The 21,916-nt window shown below is 45.5% G+C and overlaps 2 protein-coding genes across 5 annotated transcripts in view; one reads left to right on the forward strand and one right to left on the reverse strand.

Annotated features, from left to right (window-relative positions):
• The first annotated feature begins 1,825 nt into the window (after positions 1-1,825).
• On the forward strand, positions 1,826-8,697 carry LOC143822835 (putative G-protein coupled receptor 34). The gene is made up of 2 exons (XM_077308475.1): positions 1,826-2,202; positions 4,085-8,697. The coding sequence occupies exons 1-2, from the start codon at positions 2,132-2,134 to the stop codon at positions 5,142-5,144; spliced, it is 1,131 nt and encodes a 376-aa protein (XP_077164590.1). The 5' UTR covers positions 1,826-2,131; the 3' UTR covers positions 5,145-8,697.
• A 4,476-nt stretch (positions 8,698-13,173) lies between these two features.
• The window catches only part of TMLHE (trimethyllysine hydroxylase, epsilon), a 28,517-nt gene continuing 19,774 nt past the window's right edge, over positions 13,174-21,916 (reverse strand). For all 4 annotated transcript variants that reach the window (XM_077307756.1, XM_077307759.1, XM_077307758.1 and 1 more), the window contains exons 6-8: positions 20,335-20,571; positions 18,754-18,892; positions 13,174-16,666 (exon numbers count right to left, since the gene is read on the reverse strand). In XM_077307756.1, coding sequence (XP_077163871.1) covers positions 16,535-16,666; positions 18,754-18,892; positions 20,335-20,571 — 508 coding nt within the window. In that variant the 3' untranslated portion in view covers positions 13,174-16,534. The remainder of the gene's footprint in view (positions 16,667-18,753; positions 18,893-20,334; positions 20,572-21,916) is intronic.

Genomic DNA, 21,916 nt, shown 5'->3' on the forward strand with positions numbered 1-21,916 from the left:
AGTGCCAGAAGGTTGGAGGTGGGCGAATGTCCCAATTTTCAAGAAGGGGAAAAAGGAGGATCCGGTAACTGCTGACCTGTCAGCTTGACGTCTATAGCTGGCAAAATTTTCAAATCCTCAGTCAGTCAGTCCTTGAGCAGCTAGAGCGGATGGCTGTAATTAGTAAGAGTCAACATAGCTTTTTCAAGAATAAGTCATGTCAGACTAACCTTATCTCTTTTTTGAGACACTTACTACTTTGGTAGATCAGGAGGACATGGTGAACATAGTTTACCTTGATTTCAATAAGGCTTTTGATAAGATTCCACATGATTTTCTTATTGGCAAGTTGGTAAAATGTGGTATGGATCCTATTACTGTTAGGTGGATCGAGAACTGGTTGGCAGATTGCACCCAAAGAGTGCTTGTAAATGGTTCATCATCTTCTTGGAGTGACAAGTAGAGTGCCTCAGGGATCTGTCCTGGGCCATGTATTATTCAACGTATTCATGAATGATTGGGATGAAGGAATAGTGGGGGTGCTTATTAAATTTGAAGATGATACTAAACTGGAAGAGGTAGCAAACACATCAGAAGGCAGAAAATATGGCAGCTTTGCAGGATGGATGATATCGGAATTGCAACCAGCAAGTCATTTGCTAAATTCTGCCTTTAAGGGATATTGTTAAGCTGTTTAAGCAGCTAGCTTTACCTGTGTGCTTATGAGCTGCATCAAATGGTTACTGATGAGGTTGTAGTGGAAAACCCCCAAGCACATGCTCTGGGAATTACTTTGTTTAAGGTGGGCTCCTGCCCATTTTCTCTTTCTTCAGGATAAGAAGCTAGTCTGCTAGCATGGAGGAGCATCATCTTCCATTGGGCTCTCTGCCATCTACATCTGCTGATGTGTAGTCTGCCTGCAGCCTAGCCACAATATGCTGTTTTTGTAACCACTCTCTAAGTTTTTGTACTTTGCTTCAAGGAGACCAAAGAAGATGAATATGTTATGTATTGATAAATAATCTTTCCAGTAAAGATTACTCTCTTTTTAACGTCAAAGTGCTATGAGCCTGTATGTCTTATCTACAAAGGATATACTTTCAAATGCTCTGTTACTCTGCAGTTCTATTTGGAGGGACTCAGGCCCCAAACAAGACCAAAGGTCCAAACAGATTCTAAAATATCACACCCTTTCGGAGCTTCTTCCTGTCCCAAAGTTTTACTCTCCCCAGGCCTGACCACCAAAGCTGTCAACCCTATCTTGTAGTGATTATACCACTGAAGAAATCACACTTTAATTGCCATCTTTTGATCTGGCCTTTGTAGCTATCCCTTTCACATAGGCAGTGATAACTGTAGCCACAAAAAACTCTGCTGTATTCTGTAGCTCAGACTAGAAGGCCGGATTGTATAGAGGCTAGAGTGTTAGAGTCTGGGTCCTAAGATATTCAGGAGAAAGTCCGGCATATAAACATTTTAAATAAATGAGATTCAGCCCACCCACCCCTTTCTGCCAAGCTCACATTGTGACCTTGCAGAAGTCATACAGTCTTAGCATACCTACACAGGGTTGCTATGAGGATACAACAAGGTTAGGGAATCATGCATGCTGCCCCAGGCCCCTTAGAAAATAAACATGCTAAAAATAAATGAAAATAATTTTTGCTAAAAGCACAGAAACATCTGTTTGCATTCGACAGCTGTATATCAAGACCTGTTGTCCAAACTTCCTTTTGGGCCGAGGGGGGGCAACAAACCACAAACAAGCGCCAGTTCCATATCTGGTCTCTTCCTCTGTCAGGCTACAAATCGTGGGCAGATTTCTGGGTACAGTATACCACACACATTTCTTTGCTGACAAGCAAACTTGTGTCTTTAGCAGAAGCAGACGAAGAGGCTTCAGGAAGTGCTATCATCAGCTTGTGGGATTTTGAAAAGATGTGAGAAATCCCTTCCAGCGGTGAGCCCAGTCGCACTATGTCCGATGAACCTGGTCTCACTCCTGCGGAACCCTCTGCCACAACAAAGCTACATCTTTAAGGCGCTGCTATGGTCTGTCTTGGTTTTGCTGCAACAGGATAGCTGGCTTCGTAGCTCTGCGACGAGCAGGCATCAACCAGAGACTGCTGACGTGGAAGAAAGTGACTGAGAAATGTACCTGTTTGCCAGCCCCTCTAAGTCTAGCTGCTGTACCAACTTCTCAAAGGACCAACTTGACAGTCAGTAAGTAACAGTTTAATTTGGCTGGGAACTTTTTGCTAGAGAGGCCTCAATGCCATCAGTTTAATATAAAGGAGGTCCCTGGTACAATCCCTGAACACCTTCAGTTAAAACAACCAGATAGGAAGTGATGAGAAGGAATAATACCTAAGACTCTGGAGAGCTCCTAGCACTCACTTATTTCCTGGCGATGAGTCATTTTAAGTCTGTAGGGCAGGGGTCGCCAACATTTTGGCACATGGAGGCTGCATTAGTGTGGCCGGTGCCTAAAAAGGGCCACATCTTAAACCAAAATGTAACAAAATTATTAACCTACTTATTTAGGTCAAAAGTAAACATTCAAAAGTAAATGAAGAAATGTCAACTTTAAAGCAATCCATTTTAGAACAATATTTTACTGTGGAATCTTTTTATTTAGTACGCATGTTTACCTAGTCAGTGTGATTTCTGTGGCTATTTTCTGTTAGCCAAGGGATTGATGTCCAAGTCAAGGTTTATGACAGACACACTTAAAATGTCATGTAAATGTTCATCTGTAAGCCTTGACCTACGCTTCGATTTCACAATTCTGATCTTGGAAAAGGTTTGTTCACAGATGTATGTGGTGCCAAAGACTGCGAACATACATGCAGCAAATTTCTTTAGGTTGATAAATATATCAGGTAGATCAGGATAGGAAACTAACAGACTATTCACTTTGTAAATGTCTCTGAGATGATCACTGGCTTGCAAATCAATTAGTTCTATCTGAAAAAAAGTTACTTGCATATTCTGGCACTACTTCAAATGGATTCTAAAACATTCTTATTTCCTTTCCAAGCTTATGGCAATCAGTGAATCTGATCTGAAAGTCCACCTGCAATAGGTTCAGTGGTTTGATGTGTCTTTCAACATTGAATTGTAAATTCCTATCCTCAAATTTTAGTCAGTTGCAGCTTGGGAAGTTTGAAAAGTTACCTTCACTAACTTCCTTTTGCAGACATCTCGCAGGGTTTTTAGCAGAATAGCAATTGCAGAGTTTCAATGTTATCCTTGAATACCTGGCCTTTTACTGTCCTTTCCCCACCTGTTTTTGCATCTCCTGACATCTCCTGAACCAATTCACACAGTGACTTGACCTTCCTTATATACATACATGGCTTCAACATGGTAATTCATGGAGAGGGGGAATTAAAAAGCTGAGTGGTATGGGTGCCTGAGCTTTGGTGGCTAGCAAAGCACCTAGAATGGCCAAAATGTTATTATGGAGGATAAGAACAAGAGGGGGCTGACACAAGGAACCACGGAGACCAAAACAAACTATGTTGTTATTGTCATTTTTCTAAGAAAGGGACAGGATGAACAGCAGTAGATGGTGCCTCTTGAGGCAGGAAGAACAGTATGGGTCTGAGGGAAAATGCCCTGAAGGTAATAGTAGCAAACAAGCAGGTTGGAGGGCTGCACAGAAAGAGGTCGGGGGCTGCATGCAGTCCGCGGGCCTCAAGTTGGGACCCCTGCTGTAGGGCAAATGCAGCTTATAAATACACATCTCACAAAACTCACCTGTTCTGAGGTTATAGCAATATGACCTTTAATAATTGAACTAGCCAGTTAAAAGAGAAATCATTAATTGGCTAACATTTAAAAAAAAATGGTTGGTAAAATCCATGGGTTGCATCTGTCTTTGGTGAAGCATTCTCAAAATATGCTGTACATGATCTATGTGTGTAAATAACATTGTGGACTAGAGTGTAGCATCATAGGACACTCACAGCAGAAGAATGCTCATTGGATTCATGGGCCACAAACTTGCCAGAATAAAACTCTTCTTAAAGGCTGATTTCTGGTCCAGCTTTTGCAGAACTAGGCCTGCCAATAATTCATCTACCTCTTGGTTTTCCCACAGAATTATCAGCACTCCTTTCCCTACTGGTGACTTCTCTGGGAATAGCTCTAACAACTCAGGCTGCATCATCCAAGATGACCTCTTAGCGGTGACTCTACCCATGATGTATTCCATCATCTCTATTTTGGGCTTCTTCTTCAACATGCTGGCCCTCTGGGTGTTCCATTTTGGCACACAGAAGTCAAATTCCATCACTGTCTACATGAAGAACCTTGCCCTGTCGGACCTCCTCCTGGCTCTCTGTCTGCCCTTCCGGGCAGCGTATCAGAACCAGAGTGGCCCTGCCGTGCTCTGCCAGGTGGTTGGCAGCATCTTCTACCTTACCATGTACGTCAGCATCGGGCTGCTGAGCCTCATTAGCCTAGATCGCTACTTAAAGATCCTCCGGCCCCTCCAGCAGTTCCGGATCCACACGGTGACTTGCAGCACTGCGGCTTCGGGCCTAGTGTGGTTGGTATGTGGCACCATGATGCTGCCGTTCTTTTTCAATGTTTCCGAAGAGGGGCCCTGTGCCCACAGATGCTTCCACTTCAAGCACCGGAGAGTTCTGGGGGCAGTGCTCAATTTTATTGCAGTGGCCGCTTTCTTTGTCTTGCTGGTTTTTTTCCTCTACTCCTATGGCAAGATCTCTCTCAAGCTCCACAGGGTTGCCTTAAGGGGAACACAACAGCAGAGCAAGAAGACAAGTGCCCGAGCCATATCCAAGACCTTTGTGGTCCTCGCCATTTTCATCATATGTTTCATCCCCTACCATGTGGTCCGAGTGCCCTATATCCTTGCCCAGATCCAGATCATCTCTGATGCGCGGAGCATCCAAGCTCTCCACCTTGCCAATGAACTCGTCCTCTGCATCTCAGCCCTCAACTGCTGCTTCGACCCAGTGATTTTCTTTTTCCTCTCCAGTAGCTTTAAGAGAGCTGTGTTGGCGGCCCTGCATGGGAAACTGAAAGCAGCATTCCAGAAGAACGAAGGAGTCTTCAGAGGGAAAAGATCCACCACAGACTCTCGGGTCCAGAGATCTGATGTACAGATTGAGCAGGGACCTTTGGAGAGGCAGTGAAGACTCTAACATGTTCACACCACAAGCTAACACATAGTTCCTCAAAACGGCCCCAAGTGATGCGTGAGCAGAAAGGAACATGTATATCACTGAGTTCTGTTAGAACAAGTTGTGCAATGGCGGCTTTTTAAAGGAATTTGTGATGTGCGTACGGAACAATGGAAAGTACAACAGACTGCTTCCTGGATTTTATTGAATTTCTCTTGAAGGAACGCTGTGCAATCTCTTGTGCATGTATAAAGACAATAGGGATGCAAGCATTTTCTCTTCATGCAAGCAGGTGGCAATCCGTAATTTTGTTTGCTCAAGGAGCGATAGGGTTGTGAGTGTCCTGCACAGTGCAGGGGTTGGACTAGATGACCCATGAGGTCCCTTCCAACTCTATGATTCAATGAGTGTCACACGTGCAGAAATCTTCAATGAGATCCAACCTGTTATATTCAACAGCACTTAGTCCCAGGAAAGTATGCTCAACCTTGCAGCCTTACTAGGCAACCATGAGGGAAATTATAATTACTGTTTACATTTTAAGACCACGCATATTCATCTGTGGAAACTTGAGGCATTAGAAAGAGAGAAGAGTAAGTGAAGGCACACAGGAGTATGTGAAACACACTTGCTGGATCCTTTCTTGGAGCATCAGAGTAATAGGATAAATGTAGGCATGCATGTAGTACATGAAACATACCTGCAAATGCTGAAGAATTCCTTTCTTGGGGAATTATAGAGAGAGCAGAGTAAGTGAAGGCATGTGGTGTTACTCAAAGAGGTGGTTTTGTAATTAGTTGGAGGAAATCAGCTTTAAAGAGGGAGGTGGCTGGGATTCTCCACTAATGTCTGCAGGGATTTTTCCCTCAAGAGAATTCTCAAAACAAATCAGGCTGAGATTCAACCAGAAAGGTTGTTTTATTAAAGGAGAAATAACAAGATAAAGCTCATATCCTAACAGAGTGAGAACACATACAAGGCTAGCTAAACAGAAATCAGGGAGGAAACAGAGAAAGCAATTTTGGGGAAGTCTATAATTACCACGAAGGCAGCAGCAAAATGCGCAGCATTTCACGGGAAGAAGAGAAAGCCCACACACAAGTGGGGGTGTGCAGAGGATCCAAGAACATACACATAGCCATGGAGTAATATGTCATATTTTATAGGCATAATATTGGCATAATATTGATGTATTGTTGTTGTTAGTTGTGAAGTCATGTCCGACCCATCACAACCCCATGGACAATGATCCTCCAGGCCTTCCTGTCCTCTACCATTCCCCAGAGTCTATTTAAGCTCACACTGACTGCTTAAGTGACTCCATCCAGCCACCTCATTCTCTGTCATCCCCTTCTTCTTTTGCCCTCAATTGCTCCCAGCATTAGGCTCTTCTTCAGGGAGTCCTTCCTTCTCATGAGGTGGCCAAAGTATTGATGTATTAGCCCCCAAAACAATAACTTGATTACTGATTGCCATCTACTTGCACAAAGAGATGGACTATAATTGCTTGATGACCCTGTGAGGACTGGATGGGAAAGGCTACCAGGTTTGGGGAATAAAGTATTGCTTCATCAGGGTAAGTGGGTGAAGAGAAGTGAGGCTGGGTGTTGAAAAAAAATTAATTCAAGGTGAGGCAACAGGTCCTTGGGAGGCCCACTGTCCTAAATTATGCATATCCTCAGTGTGGGGAGGGAGTCATTAGCAGGCTAGCTGATCTTTCTCAGATTTCTAAACTATATGTCCAGACTTCTCTCTGGCTGACATCCATTGTAGTGTCATTTTAGGCTAGGCAGTGTGTTGCTTGTGATATTTGGAATGATATTAGATGAGGGGTGTTTATGTTTCTCTGTCTATAAACAGCCCCTCAGCTAGAGAAGGTCTGCATGCCAACAGCTGAGGGTAAGTGAACCACACTTACAAATGCTGGAGTTCATCCACAGAACTGCCAAAGCAGACAACTTAGCAAAACTGTTGCATTTTGGGGAGTATTTTCTGCAGCCTGGGTTGTTTCCCTCTTCACCCAGACTGAGGCCCTTTTGGAGAAGAAAATGGGAGAGAGGATGTGGTAAGAATCACAGGGTGACGGACGGCATCGAGGGAACAAAGCTATTATGAGCACAAATTCAAGCCTCACATGACATTCTGAGGAAACGTGGAGAAGGAGGAACTACCAGACAGGCCTCCCAAAGTGGGCTTGAGAATTCCCCCCCCCCAAAGGTTAACTATGCTTGGTGTCAAGGTTTTCCTGAGAGAAGAAAATTTAAAACATAGAAACTGTAATACTAAACAGATTATAATACCACCTTTTCTGGAACCTGCCCAGCATTTTTTTGTAAGTGGGTGGGACCCTTGCCCAGCAGGGCTTCTGACAGACCACGGATTGGCTGTGCAGATTAAAATAACATTTATTTTGATGGCAATTGCTAACACAGTGTTGGTTTTATTCTTTCGCATATTTGTCTTTCCCACTGAATTTTTAAAAATCACTAGTCTTCTCCCCTGAACTTGGGCTTCCTTTGTGTGTGGCCCCACCTCCTATAGCGGCTATCTTGTAGTCACACCGTAACTACCTTGTGTCAGAATTCCAAAGGTGTGCATAAGCTCAAATAGGTTGAGGGTCCTTGGGTTAAAGCATTTGAAGCTTTTCAGTTTGATACGAAATCTATAAAATTACAGTGTAGGGGAGTGAATTGAGAGAAACATGGCTCTCTCAACCTCATTTAACGAATCCGATTGGCAGTATTGCTTTATTTTCTTTCTTTTTAAAAACAATTTAATGATGCTGCAGCCTTGGACAGAACAGTGTAGATGCCACTGCTGACATAAATGTTGGCACAGCCAAAATGATATCAGAATTAGAATAAACTAACAGGACAGTCAGAAAAACAAGGGAAACCTGAAACTATCACTGTATGCCCAGATCTCGTAAATGGGCAGTCAGCACATAATCAAAGAAAATATGGGATAATGTTTCAGCGCCACAGATATATAGACATAGTGTATCCAAGTAAGGTACCAACAATCTGCCCAACAAAACAACAGAGGGGGAAGCATTTAGTCTGGCCAAAAAAAAAAAGGCCCTTTGATATTTCAGTGCAATCTGTTGATGAAAATAAGATGGAAGGGTAAGAGGGGGCACAATACCAAAAAACTGGGCCGAGCTTTATTGTGAGCCCTGCCAAGAGATAGCTGATAGTCTAATGCCTACAGAGCTCTAACCATGTCTAGTATTTTTGTTTCATTATGTGTAATTTCTGTAGATATTTCTGTGAGCAATGGTATATCAGAGTGAAGTGGAAAGAAACAAATAAATATAGTGAATACAGAATCCAGAGTATCTTTATTGGCATAATAAAATATAAAATATTTTCTATGTAAATGTTCCAAAATGTTTTATGTAAACCGCCCAGAGCCGTAGGGAAGGGCGGTATAAAAATCTAAATAAAATAAATAAATAAAATAGAAAAACAAGAATAATACAATAAAATAATACATACAATCCTTCAATAGTGTATAAAGCAATAGACACTAGACTATGAGGTAGTCATATTGTGATATGCGGTTTACAATGGGATACACATAAATTTGTTATTTAGCTGTTATGGGGTTCAGATATGAATTATTTACCCCTAGTATTGTGGATAATACCATGGCCACTTCTTGGATGATCTCCAGATCCCTTTTATCTAAAATTTTGTGTATTATTTGGTTCTCATCTACACTAGTAAATTTCAGGTCTTTCCAGTATTTGACTAGCATTTTTTGCAAGTGGAGAAATCTGGGGTGCTCCACCAAAAGGCGGGGGAGGGGGGGCAGAGCAGATGGTGAGAAGTGAAGACAAGGGGAGGGTTGGAATGCAGGGAAGGGGCATGAGGGGCCATAAACTAGGCGAGACAGGCTGCCCCCAACTCCTACAAAGCTACTTTCTACATATCTAACTACATGAAAATCACTAAATAATGGCAAAATCAACAAGATTCTGACAGGTGCATTCAACAGCTGTCTAAAGAAGGAAAATTGTTGACTTTCCAACTTACTGTTGAATGCAACAAACCATGCAGGAACTCCATATAAAAAAACTTTGGAACTATTTGGGCTTTATAAATTCTTACAGTGGCAGAAATATTTTTATTTCCCTTCTGATGGAAGAACTTTACTAGTAGTGCTGTTTGCCTCTTGGCGGCTTTTAGTTTTTTTCTCTATAGTTTACCCATTTGCTATTGTAGCTGAGATTATTCCCTAAATATTTAAAGTGGTTTATCCGTTGTTTTTGTTTCCTGCTCACTTTCCAGTGGTACATATAGTGGGTTTTAGCAAAGATTTAGTTTTATCGTAGTTTATTGTAAGCTTGTTTTCAAGACAGTAATCAATAAACTGCTCAGCAAACCCAACCGAAGTTGAGAAGAAACTAGGAGTCTGGAAGGCTTTTGAGAGAGTTCATTTCCCAAATTTAGAGACCAACCACTGACTCGTTTCCGAGGGCATTTCTGCACATCAGTAAAAACAGCGTTTTGCCAGCTGAAAGGCAAAGTGCTAAACGTTATCTCGCTTCCCAGCCATTCCTCACCTTTCTGCTGTCTTGCCTTGTCTACCGCCGTTTTGTGCTCATTACCCTTCATATATGCTGCTGGAAATGGAAGAGCACCATGCACCTTATACACAACTCTCTTCTGTCTGTCAATCAATCTAGGCAGCCAATCCCCTTCCTCCATATTCTATAGTGGGGATTTCAGCATTCCTGCCTTTCCTGGGGCCTGGAGTGTGTGTGTGTGTGTTGGGGTTTCAGGTAGAGCATCCAAACTTTCAAGGCAGCTTTGGGAGGCTCTTCCCTGACTCCCTTTCACATTTCAGAATGATTGGTCCAAGACATCTACATCTGCAGCGCATACGAAACTGCAGCGCATACGCATTTGTGCAGGGGCTGCCGCGCATGCGCGGCGCCCGGATCTCCCCCCCCCCCACCAGTCCGCAAACCCAAAAAGATTGCAGACCACTGGTCTAGGGGATGCTCCCATCCCTCCATTATATGCTATGGGATGGACTCTCCATTGGATATAATGGTGGGACGGGGGCACCCTCTTTGGGAGCCCCTAAATGTGCTGCACATCTGGCTTCCACACTAAGGTTTTGGCTCAGATTTGTATTTGTATAAGGTAGAGTTTTTCATCTCCTTCCACAATGAAATTCCTGTTTGGGCACAGACCCGATTTGCCCCCTCAGTTGCCCTGCAGCAAACGAATCCTCATAAATCCGATTTTTGCTTTTTGAACCAGGAGCTAACAGGGTCTGAATTGGGGCTTGCCAATGGAGAAATGTGTGCATTTGGGTTTTTACTATACCAGCCATTTTGAATGTTTGGGCACGCCCCTTTCCTTGTTGCCATCCTTCCTCCTCCTTCCATGGGAAAGGCGACTTAATACTCCCCTCTTCAATACACCTGTGTCCCTTTCCCCCTGCACTAATATCCCTTCATTCCAGGTTCTCTCATGTCCCCTTATCCCAAGGTGTTTAAAAAAAAACCCAATTAGGTTATTGTGTTACAACGCTGCTATGAACTTTCCTCCCCCTTTTCCAGAAGGACAGGGTAGGGTAGGGAAATGGGCATGGAGAAATTGGCATGCTCCTCCCCAATGCTACTTGGAACAGTTATCAGATGGAAGGCAGCTACGCTTGGATCGGAGAGTAAGCACAAGACCCCCTTGTTTCCCCAATCCCAGCAGCAGCTGTTCCCCACAGCACTGGTTGAGATCGGGGAGGCAAAGGGGCCTGGGCACTTTGACAGCCGATCCAGCCTGTGCTGCAGGAGGCAGCTGTGCTTGCATCGAGGGAGGGAAAGCACAGAGGTCCCCTTGCCTCCCCAATCCCAAACTGCACTGGGGGAAAGGCTGCAGTTTGCATCAGGGCAGGGGAAGTTCCGAGTGTGTGTGTGTTTATGTGTGGGGGAAATGGTACAAGACGACAACTCACATTTTTGTATCTCCACCCATTTTCCCCTGTTACAACACAGTTGGGTTGATTACAAAAGAACAAACAAACAAACAATCTGAAAATGATTTCAGACATCATTCAAAAGCAGCAAAATGGTGCTGACCGTTGATTGTGTTTTCATCATGTGACAAAGATGGTCACATTATTTTAAAGAAAAGGCTGTGGGGAAGTTTTCATTTCCTGCCCTTCAGGCCTCAGTGTGGAAGAAATCTGGGGCCACAATTCAGAGCAAAAAAGAGGGGAAAGGGGGGGGGGGCAAAGGCTCCCAATGTGGAACTCGAGAACCATCCAGGGTGCAATCCTGAACTTTAAAAGCAGGAATCATTGTGAAAGGATGACTGGATTAGTCCTCAGTGCGGAAATGGCCCTGGAGACCCTGTGTGCTGCTGATTCATGCCGGCTTGGATTTTCCTGCAGAAGAACAACTGCAGAGCCAGAGGATGCTGCCTCTACTTTTGGAAACAGTTTGTTGGTTTGTGATTTTGGGGGTCTGGGCCTGGGGAAGGTGGGCTTTGGAAAGGGGAGGGATCACAGTCCTGGAACACAGCGCCCAGATTAGCTAAGCGTCCTGCAGCACAGGGGTTTTCAATCCCCGGTCCGCGGCCCGGTACCGGGCCGCCAACAGCCGCGCCTGCCTCCCCCCCCCACAGAGAGAGGGGGGGAAGAGGCAGGCGCGGCCGCTGGCACGCCAGCGACGCAAACGCACGTGCGCTGAGCCGCCGCGCATGCGTGTTTGCGCCCCCTGCTGGCGAAAATGCGCACGTGCGGCTGTTCTGAGCATGCGTGTTACCGCCACCTAGTGGCAAAAACGTGCATGCGCGGCAACTACGTGTGCGCGTTTATGTGCAGCTGCTGTGGCCGGGCCGCCGGCTCTCTCCCACCCTTGGAGGCGGTCCCCGACTACAAGAAGGTTGGGGACCGCTGCTGCAGCACATGCGTGCTGCAGTCTGTTACTGGGGATGCTACTGGGGATGTTACTGGGGATGCCTAACATTCCAATATTAGGAGCAGCTCTCTCTCTCCCATGAAGGAGAACCAATGGGAATCATGCCAAAGATGGTTGCAGGTGCGCTGTGCATGTGGATACTGAACTATGTTGTTGTTATGCAAATCCAAGGATTGTAGTACAGCCAATTATCAGCCACGCTTATCTGCCTACTGTAGCTAATGTCTTGCCTTCCATATGGACCAATCACAAGGCTCCCATTAAGAGTCAATCAGATTGCTTGGTGGGAAGCCTGAAGTGTATATAAGAATGTTGAGTTGTGTGTTTTACTGTTCGGTGTTTCTGGTTGGGGTTGTTAATAAAGAGCTGATTTTGTAGGAAACTGCATCTGGTACTAGGCAGGTACCAAAAAAGTGACCCCTGAGATACACCGTGCAATGTAAGTACCTAGCAATTAACTGTCCTTTTATTTTGCTTAGTGCTCCTCAATATGTTCTTGCAGTATTAGGAATTTGTGCCTTGTAGAAATAAAGTTGTTTAGAGTCTGCACAAGTCCTTACCTGCCTAGGATATTGGCAGGCTACAAGACCACACTCCTGGGAAGTCATCCTCGGGATACCCAAGAGAGAGGAGGGGGGCGGTTACCCAAGAGGGTGGTGGTGACAGAGAAAGAGAAGGCAAGGCAGTGGTGAGTCTTGCCCCACATGCTGACAGAGATCATGACAGATGCTGTACCCTTGCTCTCCAGGGCCTATTCTGCACACAACAGATAATGCACTTTCAATGCACTTTAGAAGTAGATTTTCCTGTTCCACACTGGAAAATCCAGCTGCCAAAGCATATTGAAAGTGCATTATCCTATGTGTGCGGAATGGGCCCTGATTCCCATATTCTGCACAATTTAACTTCCGCTTAGCCTGGAGACAGGCAAAAGCCAAGTGAAGCCCTCAAGCTTCTCTTCTTCCTCCCCCCTCCCCCCCTACTGAACGAAACTGGGCTGAAGTGTTGTGACTCCAGAAGGGACTACTTGCTTTCCCTCAATGCTGCTCAAGTGAACTTGGCATAAAACTGCCCACGGAAGAGAACTGAGTTGCCCATTCACTGCCCTGAAAAGAAAAGCCACTGAGTCTTTTTATTATTGGCAAAGAGCAAAATTGCAAAAAAACACTGATTAAAAAGCCCTATCAGAAGGCATCAGAGTAAAGGCCGGCTACTCCCAAACAGAGCAAAACACGCATAGACTGAGAAGAGGGAGCACAACTGCGGGCCGACATTGAAGCATGCATACAGAATAATGGCTCAGCAGCGGCAAGAGACTTTGGATGAGTTAAACTAGTAGGGTATGCAGCTCCATCTTGCAAGCATCCCGAGGCCTTCTCTGCTGCTAACATGTCTCATGCATGCCTCTGCTCCTCCATTGTACAAGAAAGGGCTCTTCTGAATTCTCATGTTTGTTGTTGGTATATTTCTATCGCTACATGTTTTTCCTCTCTTTTCTGCATGTGTTATGCTCCCTCTAATGGTCAATTCGATATTACATCACCGTATACTCAGTTTATCTCCCGGCAGATTTAACCTGCAGGCTTCGATAGTGGACATACAGTGACGTAATTTTGAATTGACCATGTGAGGGAACAAAACATGTGTGGGAAATATCCCCCCCCCCCAGGGACAAAAATGAGAATGCAGAAGAGCCCAAAGTAAGGTTCTAGGACCTGATTCAGACAACTGGAAACCCACAGGATGCAAGCAAGGATTGGGTAAAAATAACTATTGCTGATACCTCTCCCAGCATGACTGGTATGCTGACATATCCGACATTTAAAGAGAGGGAGGGAGAGAAACAAAACAGACCTGCCCTCCCCCCAAGTTAGATCCTAGACAGCAGAGCTGCTCCAGAAAAAAAAATCAAACTTCTCTAGAGCTCTCAAGAAGGCAAAGGCCACAGGTACAATCAAGTCCTTGAGGGGAAAGGAATAAGTACACTTACGCCTAGGTCTCACTGAGATTGTAAATCTGCGTCTATGCAGTACCGTTTTAGAACACAAGTCACAGCTCTTAGGACTTGATTTTTAAAAATCCTTTCACTCAGAAAACTGGTACATCAGGGGAAAGAGCTATTAGTCAGTGTTGTCAACTCTGGGCTGAGAAACACCTGGAGTTTTAGAGGGCAAAATCTGAGAAGGGTGGGGTTTGGGGAGAGGAGGCCCCTGACTGGTTTGCAGGGTCACAGAGTCCGCTATCAAGCAGCTATTTTTCTCCAGGGGAACTGACTTCAATCAAGTGGGGATCAGTTGTAATACTGGATGATCTCCAGGCACCATATGGAGGCTGGCAAGCCTCGTTGTAGCCCAGAGCTTCTGACTGACATTCTTCAGCAGGGGTAGTCAAACTGCAGCCCTCCAGATGTCCATGGACTACAATTCCCATGAGCCCCTGCCAGCGAATGCTGGCAGGGGCTCATGGGAATTGTAGTCCATGGACATCTGGAGGGCCGCAGTTTGCCTACCCCTGTTCTACAGTTTGGGATTTCAGAATTTTTCTGATGGGAATGGTCCACGCTATGTGTCCCCCAGCAATCTGAAATAGTACGCCTCAGACTTGGCCGTTACTACTGCAACGAGTTCTAGGCTGGAGCACCCATTTGTGTAGGCTCCCGAAGAAGTCTAGCCAGCTCCTCTCCATTTGTGCTAAGAGAGGGAAGACATGGAGCACCGGAACATTCGATGAACGAAACGGGGGTCTGCTCACTTCTGACGGCTGGCAGGTGTCTTTGGCACTTTCGGAAAGGTTAAGTCCAGCGATGACTCTGTTTCTTTGAGAGAGACCTAATCCACAGCTTTGATAAGACCTTGGAGGCTCTCGGGCTGGGGGTGATTTATCTGTCCACTGCAGAGCTCTTGCTAGTCCCACAGTCTAAGGAAGCGCAAAGTTGAAGTCTTGTGGCACCTTTAAAACCTACAGAGGTTTATGAAAGGTATAAGCTTTTGTATGCATGCACACTGCGTCAGATTCTACTGTGCACACCCACGAAAGCTTATACCTGGAATAAAACTTTGTTGGTCTTAAAGGTGCCCCTGGACTCAAACTTTGTTCTACCGCTTCAGACCATCATGGCTACCCACCTGAAGCAGTCTAAGGAAGGACACTAAGCCCATCCAGCAAGGTGCCTGAATGGATTCAACCAATATTCTGGCAAGCTCCATTAAGGGAGCAAGGTCCCATCCACAGATGCCTCTTTTGAAACCATAGATTGATTGTGATTCCTCCTGACTGCAGGCAATTAAAAACACCTATGATACACTTCCAAGGCATCTGACTCTAAATGCATCATGAAGCTAAATGTGTGCAGACACATAGACAGAGGGCCAGTTTTGAGAGGCTGCCCGGTCTTAAAGCACCTTGCCTGCAATCCAAATACAGCTAGAAAGTTTCAGCATTAGCACTTGTTCACAAAGCAAGCATTGTTGCAAGTCCAGGGTGATAAGTATTGTTTTTAAGTCCTTCAGCTCACAAACCAGCAAAGAGGGTCGGGTCTCCAGACGCTGCTTGAAATATTTTTGTGGCTGCAAAAAAATGATTGCTTGCTTCTCAACGGCAGCTGCTGACTTCCAAGTAGACTAGAGTTCTTATCTGCCTCCATGGGTGTAGCAGGGATGCCAGGGGAGCAACTTCTGGAGGCAGTTTTGTCGCCAAGCACTGAGATGCTCAGGGGCCAGCAGAAATGTCCCTATTTCTTCTCTGGCCGACAGAACTGAGAAGTGCTTGGGAAAAAGCTTACATGCAACCATGCTGCACTGGACAAACAGGGCAGACAGGTTTCAAACTCAAGTTCGGTGGGGTTTCCCAATGGAGGTATATCGTTTCTTCAGGCCTTGGTCAATTCCCCACGAATCCCTGGCATTGAGCCTCCTCTTGTCTTGCATCACCAATGAAGCCACGAGGAGCGCTCTGGGGCACTTGGGTACTCTTGCAACTGGCAAGGATCAGGAAAGGTCTGTTTTCTGAAGTTTGACATTCAAGATCAGAGACTCCCCCCGCTTCCAGACAACCTATCTGTGCTCTGCTTGCCTGTACCTGTGGGCCGGAGTGCCACCAAGGTAAGGCCAGTTCCATCACCAATTTCAGCGGCAAAAGGTGCTGGATCCAGCATCCGGGAGTGCTTTGGCAGGTCTTGGTGCGGGCTTGTGATTCTTTCCTGCTCAACCTGAGCTGAAAGGTTGTGCTTTTAAAGCCAAGGGAGCCAGATAGTCAAGCAGCACAGAAGGGCCTGCTTGGTCCTAGGGGGGAGTCAAGAAGCATACAAAAAAAAGGCAATGAACTGTAGTGGGTGGGTGACAATCAAGTAATACTGCAGGGACCTCCCTTCCTTGTGTAGGTGGCCAGGTCTCTTGAGGTATACCAAATGCTCTCCTGTTCCTGGATCAGCAAACCTTCCTGCCTCCAACAGTATGCCCCACAGGCTGTATTAGGCTTTCAGCCCCAGGAAACGGGCTGTGTTCAGAACGTCATCTCTGGTCAGGTAGCAGCCGCACAGCTGGCGGTAGCCTGTGAAGGACTCCCGGCCGTGGAGCACTCGCCAGTTGTCCACGAAGAGCGCCTGGGGGCAGAAGGAGAGAAACGATAATGCCATTTGTATTGAATCTGGTTATGCTGACAAAGTCCAAACTGGGCACCCCTTACTGGGTTAAATGAAAACAATTATTTGCCTCGGAGGTACAGAAGCTTTATGCAGTATCCCCAAATTCTGGTGAACGGGAAAATGCTGTTCAAATAAATTGGACGAAAGATTGGGAAAGCCTATTGTGACATTTAGCAAAAGCCCAACAGAGTGTCATCTGATCCTTTAGAATCCTGTCTGAACGTAAGCAAATTGGGATTGCAATAGATTCAAATGGGTAGCCGTGTTGGTCTGAAGTAGCACAATAAAATCAGGTCCAGTGGTACCTTTCAGACCCGCAAAGAATTATTCAGGGTATGAGCTTTCAAGTGCACTGAATAATTCTTTGCTGGTCTTAAAGGAGCTACTGGACTCTGATTTTATTGGGATTGCAATAAACTCTCTTCTTTTATCAGCCGAACAAGGCATCTTCTGTATCATTAAAAGGCATCTTCTGTATCATTCTGGGCCAAGAAGATAATTTTTCTTCCCTCTTGCTCTTTTGTGTGTTCCTCTGCCAAACTGGGCTTGCAAATGAACATGGGGTGATGCGTAACTATTTGTATAATCTCGATATCCCTCTTCATTGCAGATCTTTCATGTCAGCCTGTTTAAATGTTTTACCCTCCAATGTACTTTCTGGAAGATTCCAACATACAGTACTTGCTGGCGTATAAGACTACTTTTCCCCCCTGAAAAACATGCCTCCAAGTGGGGGGGTCGTCCTATACGCCGGGTGTACTTCAGTTGGGATAGACGTAGCTGCCCACAGTGGCCCATAGTACTGTAATGTAGTGTAACAAACTCTATATTTTGAGTGGAAATGTTGGGGGGTTGTCTTATACGCCCAGTCATCTTATACGCCGGCAAATACGGGTATTCCTTTCCAGGGAAGATTCTGTGCTTGTGGTTTGAACATCCTTGATATTATCCATCACATAATCACTGAGCAGGCTCCCTTTGATGATCTCTTTTGTACATTTCTTCTACACCTTGTATGGCCCAGAAATTAGGTGAGCAAGGAATGGACGATTAAATGCCTACTAAGGGACAATGTCCTTGAAGCCACCTTAGTTGTCTCGAAATTCCTTGTAAAAATGTTTAAGATAAAATCTAAAACTTTTAAATTGTGGCTTGTCTCCTTTTATATACATAGTTCACTTTTGATAATACATTTTATCCATGGTGATAATCTTAGTTATTATCTTGCTAATTCCTAGTGAATGCGTATCTTGTGCTTATTAATGGCTGCTGATCCTATGCTTATTGTGACATGTCAACAAAGCTGGATTAATTGATTGATTAACAGATTTCAAAGATGAAGTGACTCCAATAGTAACAGGAGAAAGAAATTTTACATTAAATAATTGAAGCTTATTTTACATGACCTATTCATAGTACATTTAACTTACTATGATCAACAAAACAAAATCAGAGTCCAGTGGCACCTTTAAGGCCAACAGAGATTTATTCAGGGTGTGAGCTTTCGAGGGCTTGCACTCTTCCTCAGACTATGAACTGACCATCATGACAGTGGGAATATATAAGCAAAAGTTACTATGAACAGATTAATTTCAAAAAGGTTAACTTGCTACAGTTCCACGCCTAGGCGAGAGAGAGAGAGAGAGAGAGAGAGAGAGAGAGAGAGAGAGAGAGAGAGAGAGAGAGAGAGAGAGAGAGAGAGAGAGAGAGAGAGAGAGAGAGAGAGAGAGAGAGAGAGAGAGAGAGAGAGAGAGAGAGAGAAGAGAGGCCGGAAGAAGAGAGCCAAAGAAGCTCAACATCCCACCAATGAGAGGGTGGGGCTATAGCCAAGAGTGAGAGAATTCTCTTAACTCTTTCCCTCCCAAATCCTCTTGCATGCAGAGCTGCAATATCCACACAACAGCCTCGCGGGGTAGATCGAGGTAGAGCATGTCTGGAGCAGCGGAAAAGAGCGAGATCAGCATGGTGGGGCAAGAGGCAGAAGTGAACTGAGAACCACTGGCCTACAGCAAAACCATGCGTGGGCCCACTGATTGGGACTTTACCTTGCCGGGTTTCAACTTGACCCACAGCTCATTCTCCGGCCTCCTCAGTTCGGTGGTGAGAGTGCGATGTGCGGCATACCAGCGATGCACGATGTCGTAAGGCACGGTGTTGATCACGGCTCGGTCATAGTTGTTGTACCTGCCGGCAGGTTAAAGGAGGGAGAAAAGCATTGCTGCTTGTATTAAAGTTCACACTGGAATCTAAGGGTGCTCCTTCCAAGGACACTGATGAGGGAGGCAGGACCACCCTGCAGGACAGACACAGCTCTGCAAACGCAGGACCCTGGAGGGCAGGACGGGTCAGTGTAACAGTCCATTTTGGTCTCCGGGTTTCTTGGAGGAAGAACTTGCTGCATTCAAGTCCAGTAGCCCCATAGAGACCGACAAAATTCGTGGAGTATGAGTGCTTTGCTTTGCAAAAGTTTCTGCCCTGGAAAACTTGCTTGTCTCTAAGGGGCTCCTGGACTTGGAATCCAGCTCTTCTGCTGCAGACCCTCCTGAAACGATCCTCATGGAAGCGGCAAACTGATATTCTGCTGAGCCACTCTATACTCCAGACTGGAGCCCCAAAGTGCTAATGGATCCTTTACTAAGGGTGCCGTCTCTAGAATAAAAACGTGTAGCACCAATTTGCATATAACCCTTTGGCTCTGCTACGTATGGGGTTTCCCTCCAGCACAGGGAGTTTTCTGCCAGAGGAAGAACCCCTTCACTGGAGGAAAACTCACAGCATTTGGTTGAGTGGAGGGCTAGGACCCAAGCCATGATCAGGAAAGGATCCGTAATTCTGCATGCCCTGTGCTCAGGCACAGCACAAAATACACAGGACTATCTTATTACATTCAAAATCCGAGGGAGGGAGGAAAAGGTGACATTCCTGCTGTTGGTTAGAGCTTGAATGCATTTTCCTTTTTCTTGCAAAAAGGGCAGACATTTTTCTACACCTTGGGCTGGATCCATTACTAGGGTCTGTGCTCATCTCAGCTCTAGTCTCTATCTCGCAGCCATTTCTAATCCTGGGTAAGTTTATGTCTGTGGTTGCTAGACTCACACAGAACAGAGCCAAGGGCTATTGGGAGGCAGCAGCAGGGAGCAGCCAAATGAGCATCCTTCTGTCTCTTCCGTCAGTACAGCTCTGCCCATGCAAGAGGGGATGATTTTGCCCCCTCCCTCTCCTGGCTGCAGTCTCCCATCCCATGGTTCTTATTCCACAGTCCCGAGAATAAATCTTTCCCAGGGTCGGAAGTGGTTTCCAGGGAGCCAAGGGACAGGAAAGCTGGGCAGACCTGCAACCAGCAGGGAATTCCACGGTTGGATTTTGGGATCAAATGTGATACGACTGCCATGGACCAGGGAAAACAGGCAAGGGAATCAGACCTGGGGCCATTCCGCACACATAGGATAATGCACTTTCAATGCGCTTTGGCAGCTGGAATTTCCTGTGCAGAGCAGGAAAATCTACTTCTAAAGTGCATTAAAAGTGCATTATCCATTGTGTGCAGAATAGGCCCTGGAGAGCCAGTTGGCCATCCCTCTTCCAGGGCAAACACCTCATGCCTGGAACGATGGGAGCTGCTTCACCTGATCAAGTAGAGCTCGTTGTTCCAGGGGTAAACATTCAAGACAGGCCCCACCCCGATCATGTGGTTGTGGCAGCCCCTGATGCTCTCGATGTACTCGTGTTTCAGTGGCACCCGGCTGAGGAGCCTGAAGTCGTCAGGCGCTTGCTGCAGCACTTGCTCTGCCGCATGGAAGCCGTCCACCAGGAGCGTCCGGCCACCTGTCCCTTCATGCCGGAGACAGTGGAACACCTGGATGCTGTGGAGGGGCGAGGAGAAAACCAGTCAGTTAGCGATAAGGAAGGCTGAAAAGACAGAAACTGGTAGAGTGCTGAGGAGTGAAAGCAAGAGAAAGACGAGAAAATGATTCTAGGATTCTCTGCTTGCAGTAAAAAAAAACCCTGATTGGTTAGAGTTGGGGTAGTCAAACTGCGGCCCTCCAGAGGTCCATGGACTACAATTCCCATGAGCCCCTCTGGCAGGGGCTCATGGGAATTGTAGTCCATGGACCTCTGGAGGGCCGCAGTTTGACTACCCCTGTTAGACAGACGATCAGTGATCAGTTGGCAATATTATAAAAGTAGGAATAACGGCATAAAGACATTCCACTCCATGAAGATCCATTCCAGCTTCTAATTCTGCCTTTCCAAACATCAGGAAGGACTCTGCCCTGCCCGCTCTCATGTGAAAAAGTGGGCACTAGCTATGCTACAGAGAGTTCTCCACTACAGAAGAACCTGTAGTTCAGTAACCGGTGTTCATTCCAAACTGTCTGAACCTGCTTGAATATCACTATAAAACCATTTCTAGATCTTGAAAAACATTTATTTTGGAGAAGATTACGGAAGAACGCTCATGATGCAAAGAATCCAAAGTTACAAATCTCCACAAGGGGGCCAAAAAATACAAGCTGGAAGGCCAAGAATTACTGTATCATGTTCAAGAACTATGCGTATTATGCTATATTAAACATTTAGGAAAAAATTGTCCTCCGTAAGACCCTACAAATAAGACAAATACTATCTTGGTAGCCTGCTGGTCCCATTGATTCCTGCCGTCTTTGGCATGTTTTAGCAGCTCATCTTTGCTATTGTGTTTTTAGATAATTTCCTTTCAATTGAGTTAGCTGCCTTGTGAATTTGTTTTAAATATATAAACCTAAGGACAGGATATAAATAATTGTAATACATAAAATCCAGGTAAATTTGACACTAATGCTTGATTGCAATCTCAGAGACCAGTGAAGCATCAATGCCCCATACAGGGTATTTTGCCCTTCAATCTCAAGAGAAGAAGAGGCCAGCTGAAAATCAGAAGCAATTTACCTTTTTTTTGTTGCTTCTGTGCTTTCTTATATGGGAGTTTGTGGAGAAAGAACAGATTCCAGCCTTTCTCAATCATTTTTACCATTGAGAAACCCCTGAAACATTCTTCAGGCTTCGAGAAACCCCAGAAGTGGCACAACTGTGCCGAATAAGGTTGGGAAGGAGAGCTGTGGACACTTCCACTTGGGACCCTGCCCCTTCCCACCCCCTCCAGGCCCACCACTTGCCATTTTCTTTGGGGGGGTCAACGTGACCATATATGGTCATATCACAATAAAT

Source organism: Paroedura picta, chromosome 13 (genome assembly GCF_049243985.1).
Source record: "Paroedura picta isolate Pp20150507F chromosome 13, Ppicta_v3.0, whole genome shotgun sequence".
Lineage (NCBI taxonomy): Eukaryota > Metazoa > Chordata > Lepidosauria > Squamata > Gekkonidae > Paroedura > Paroedura picta.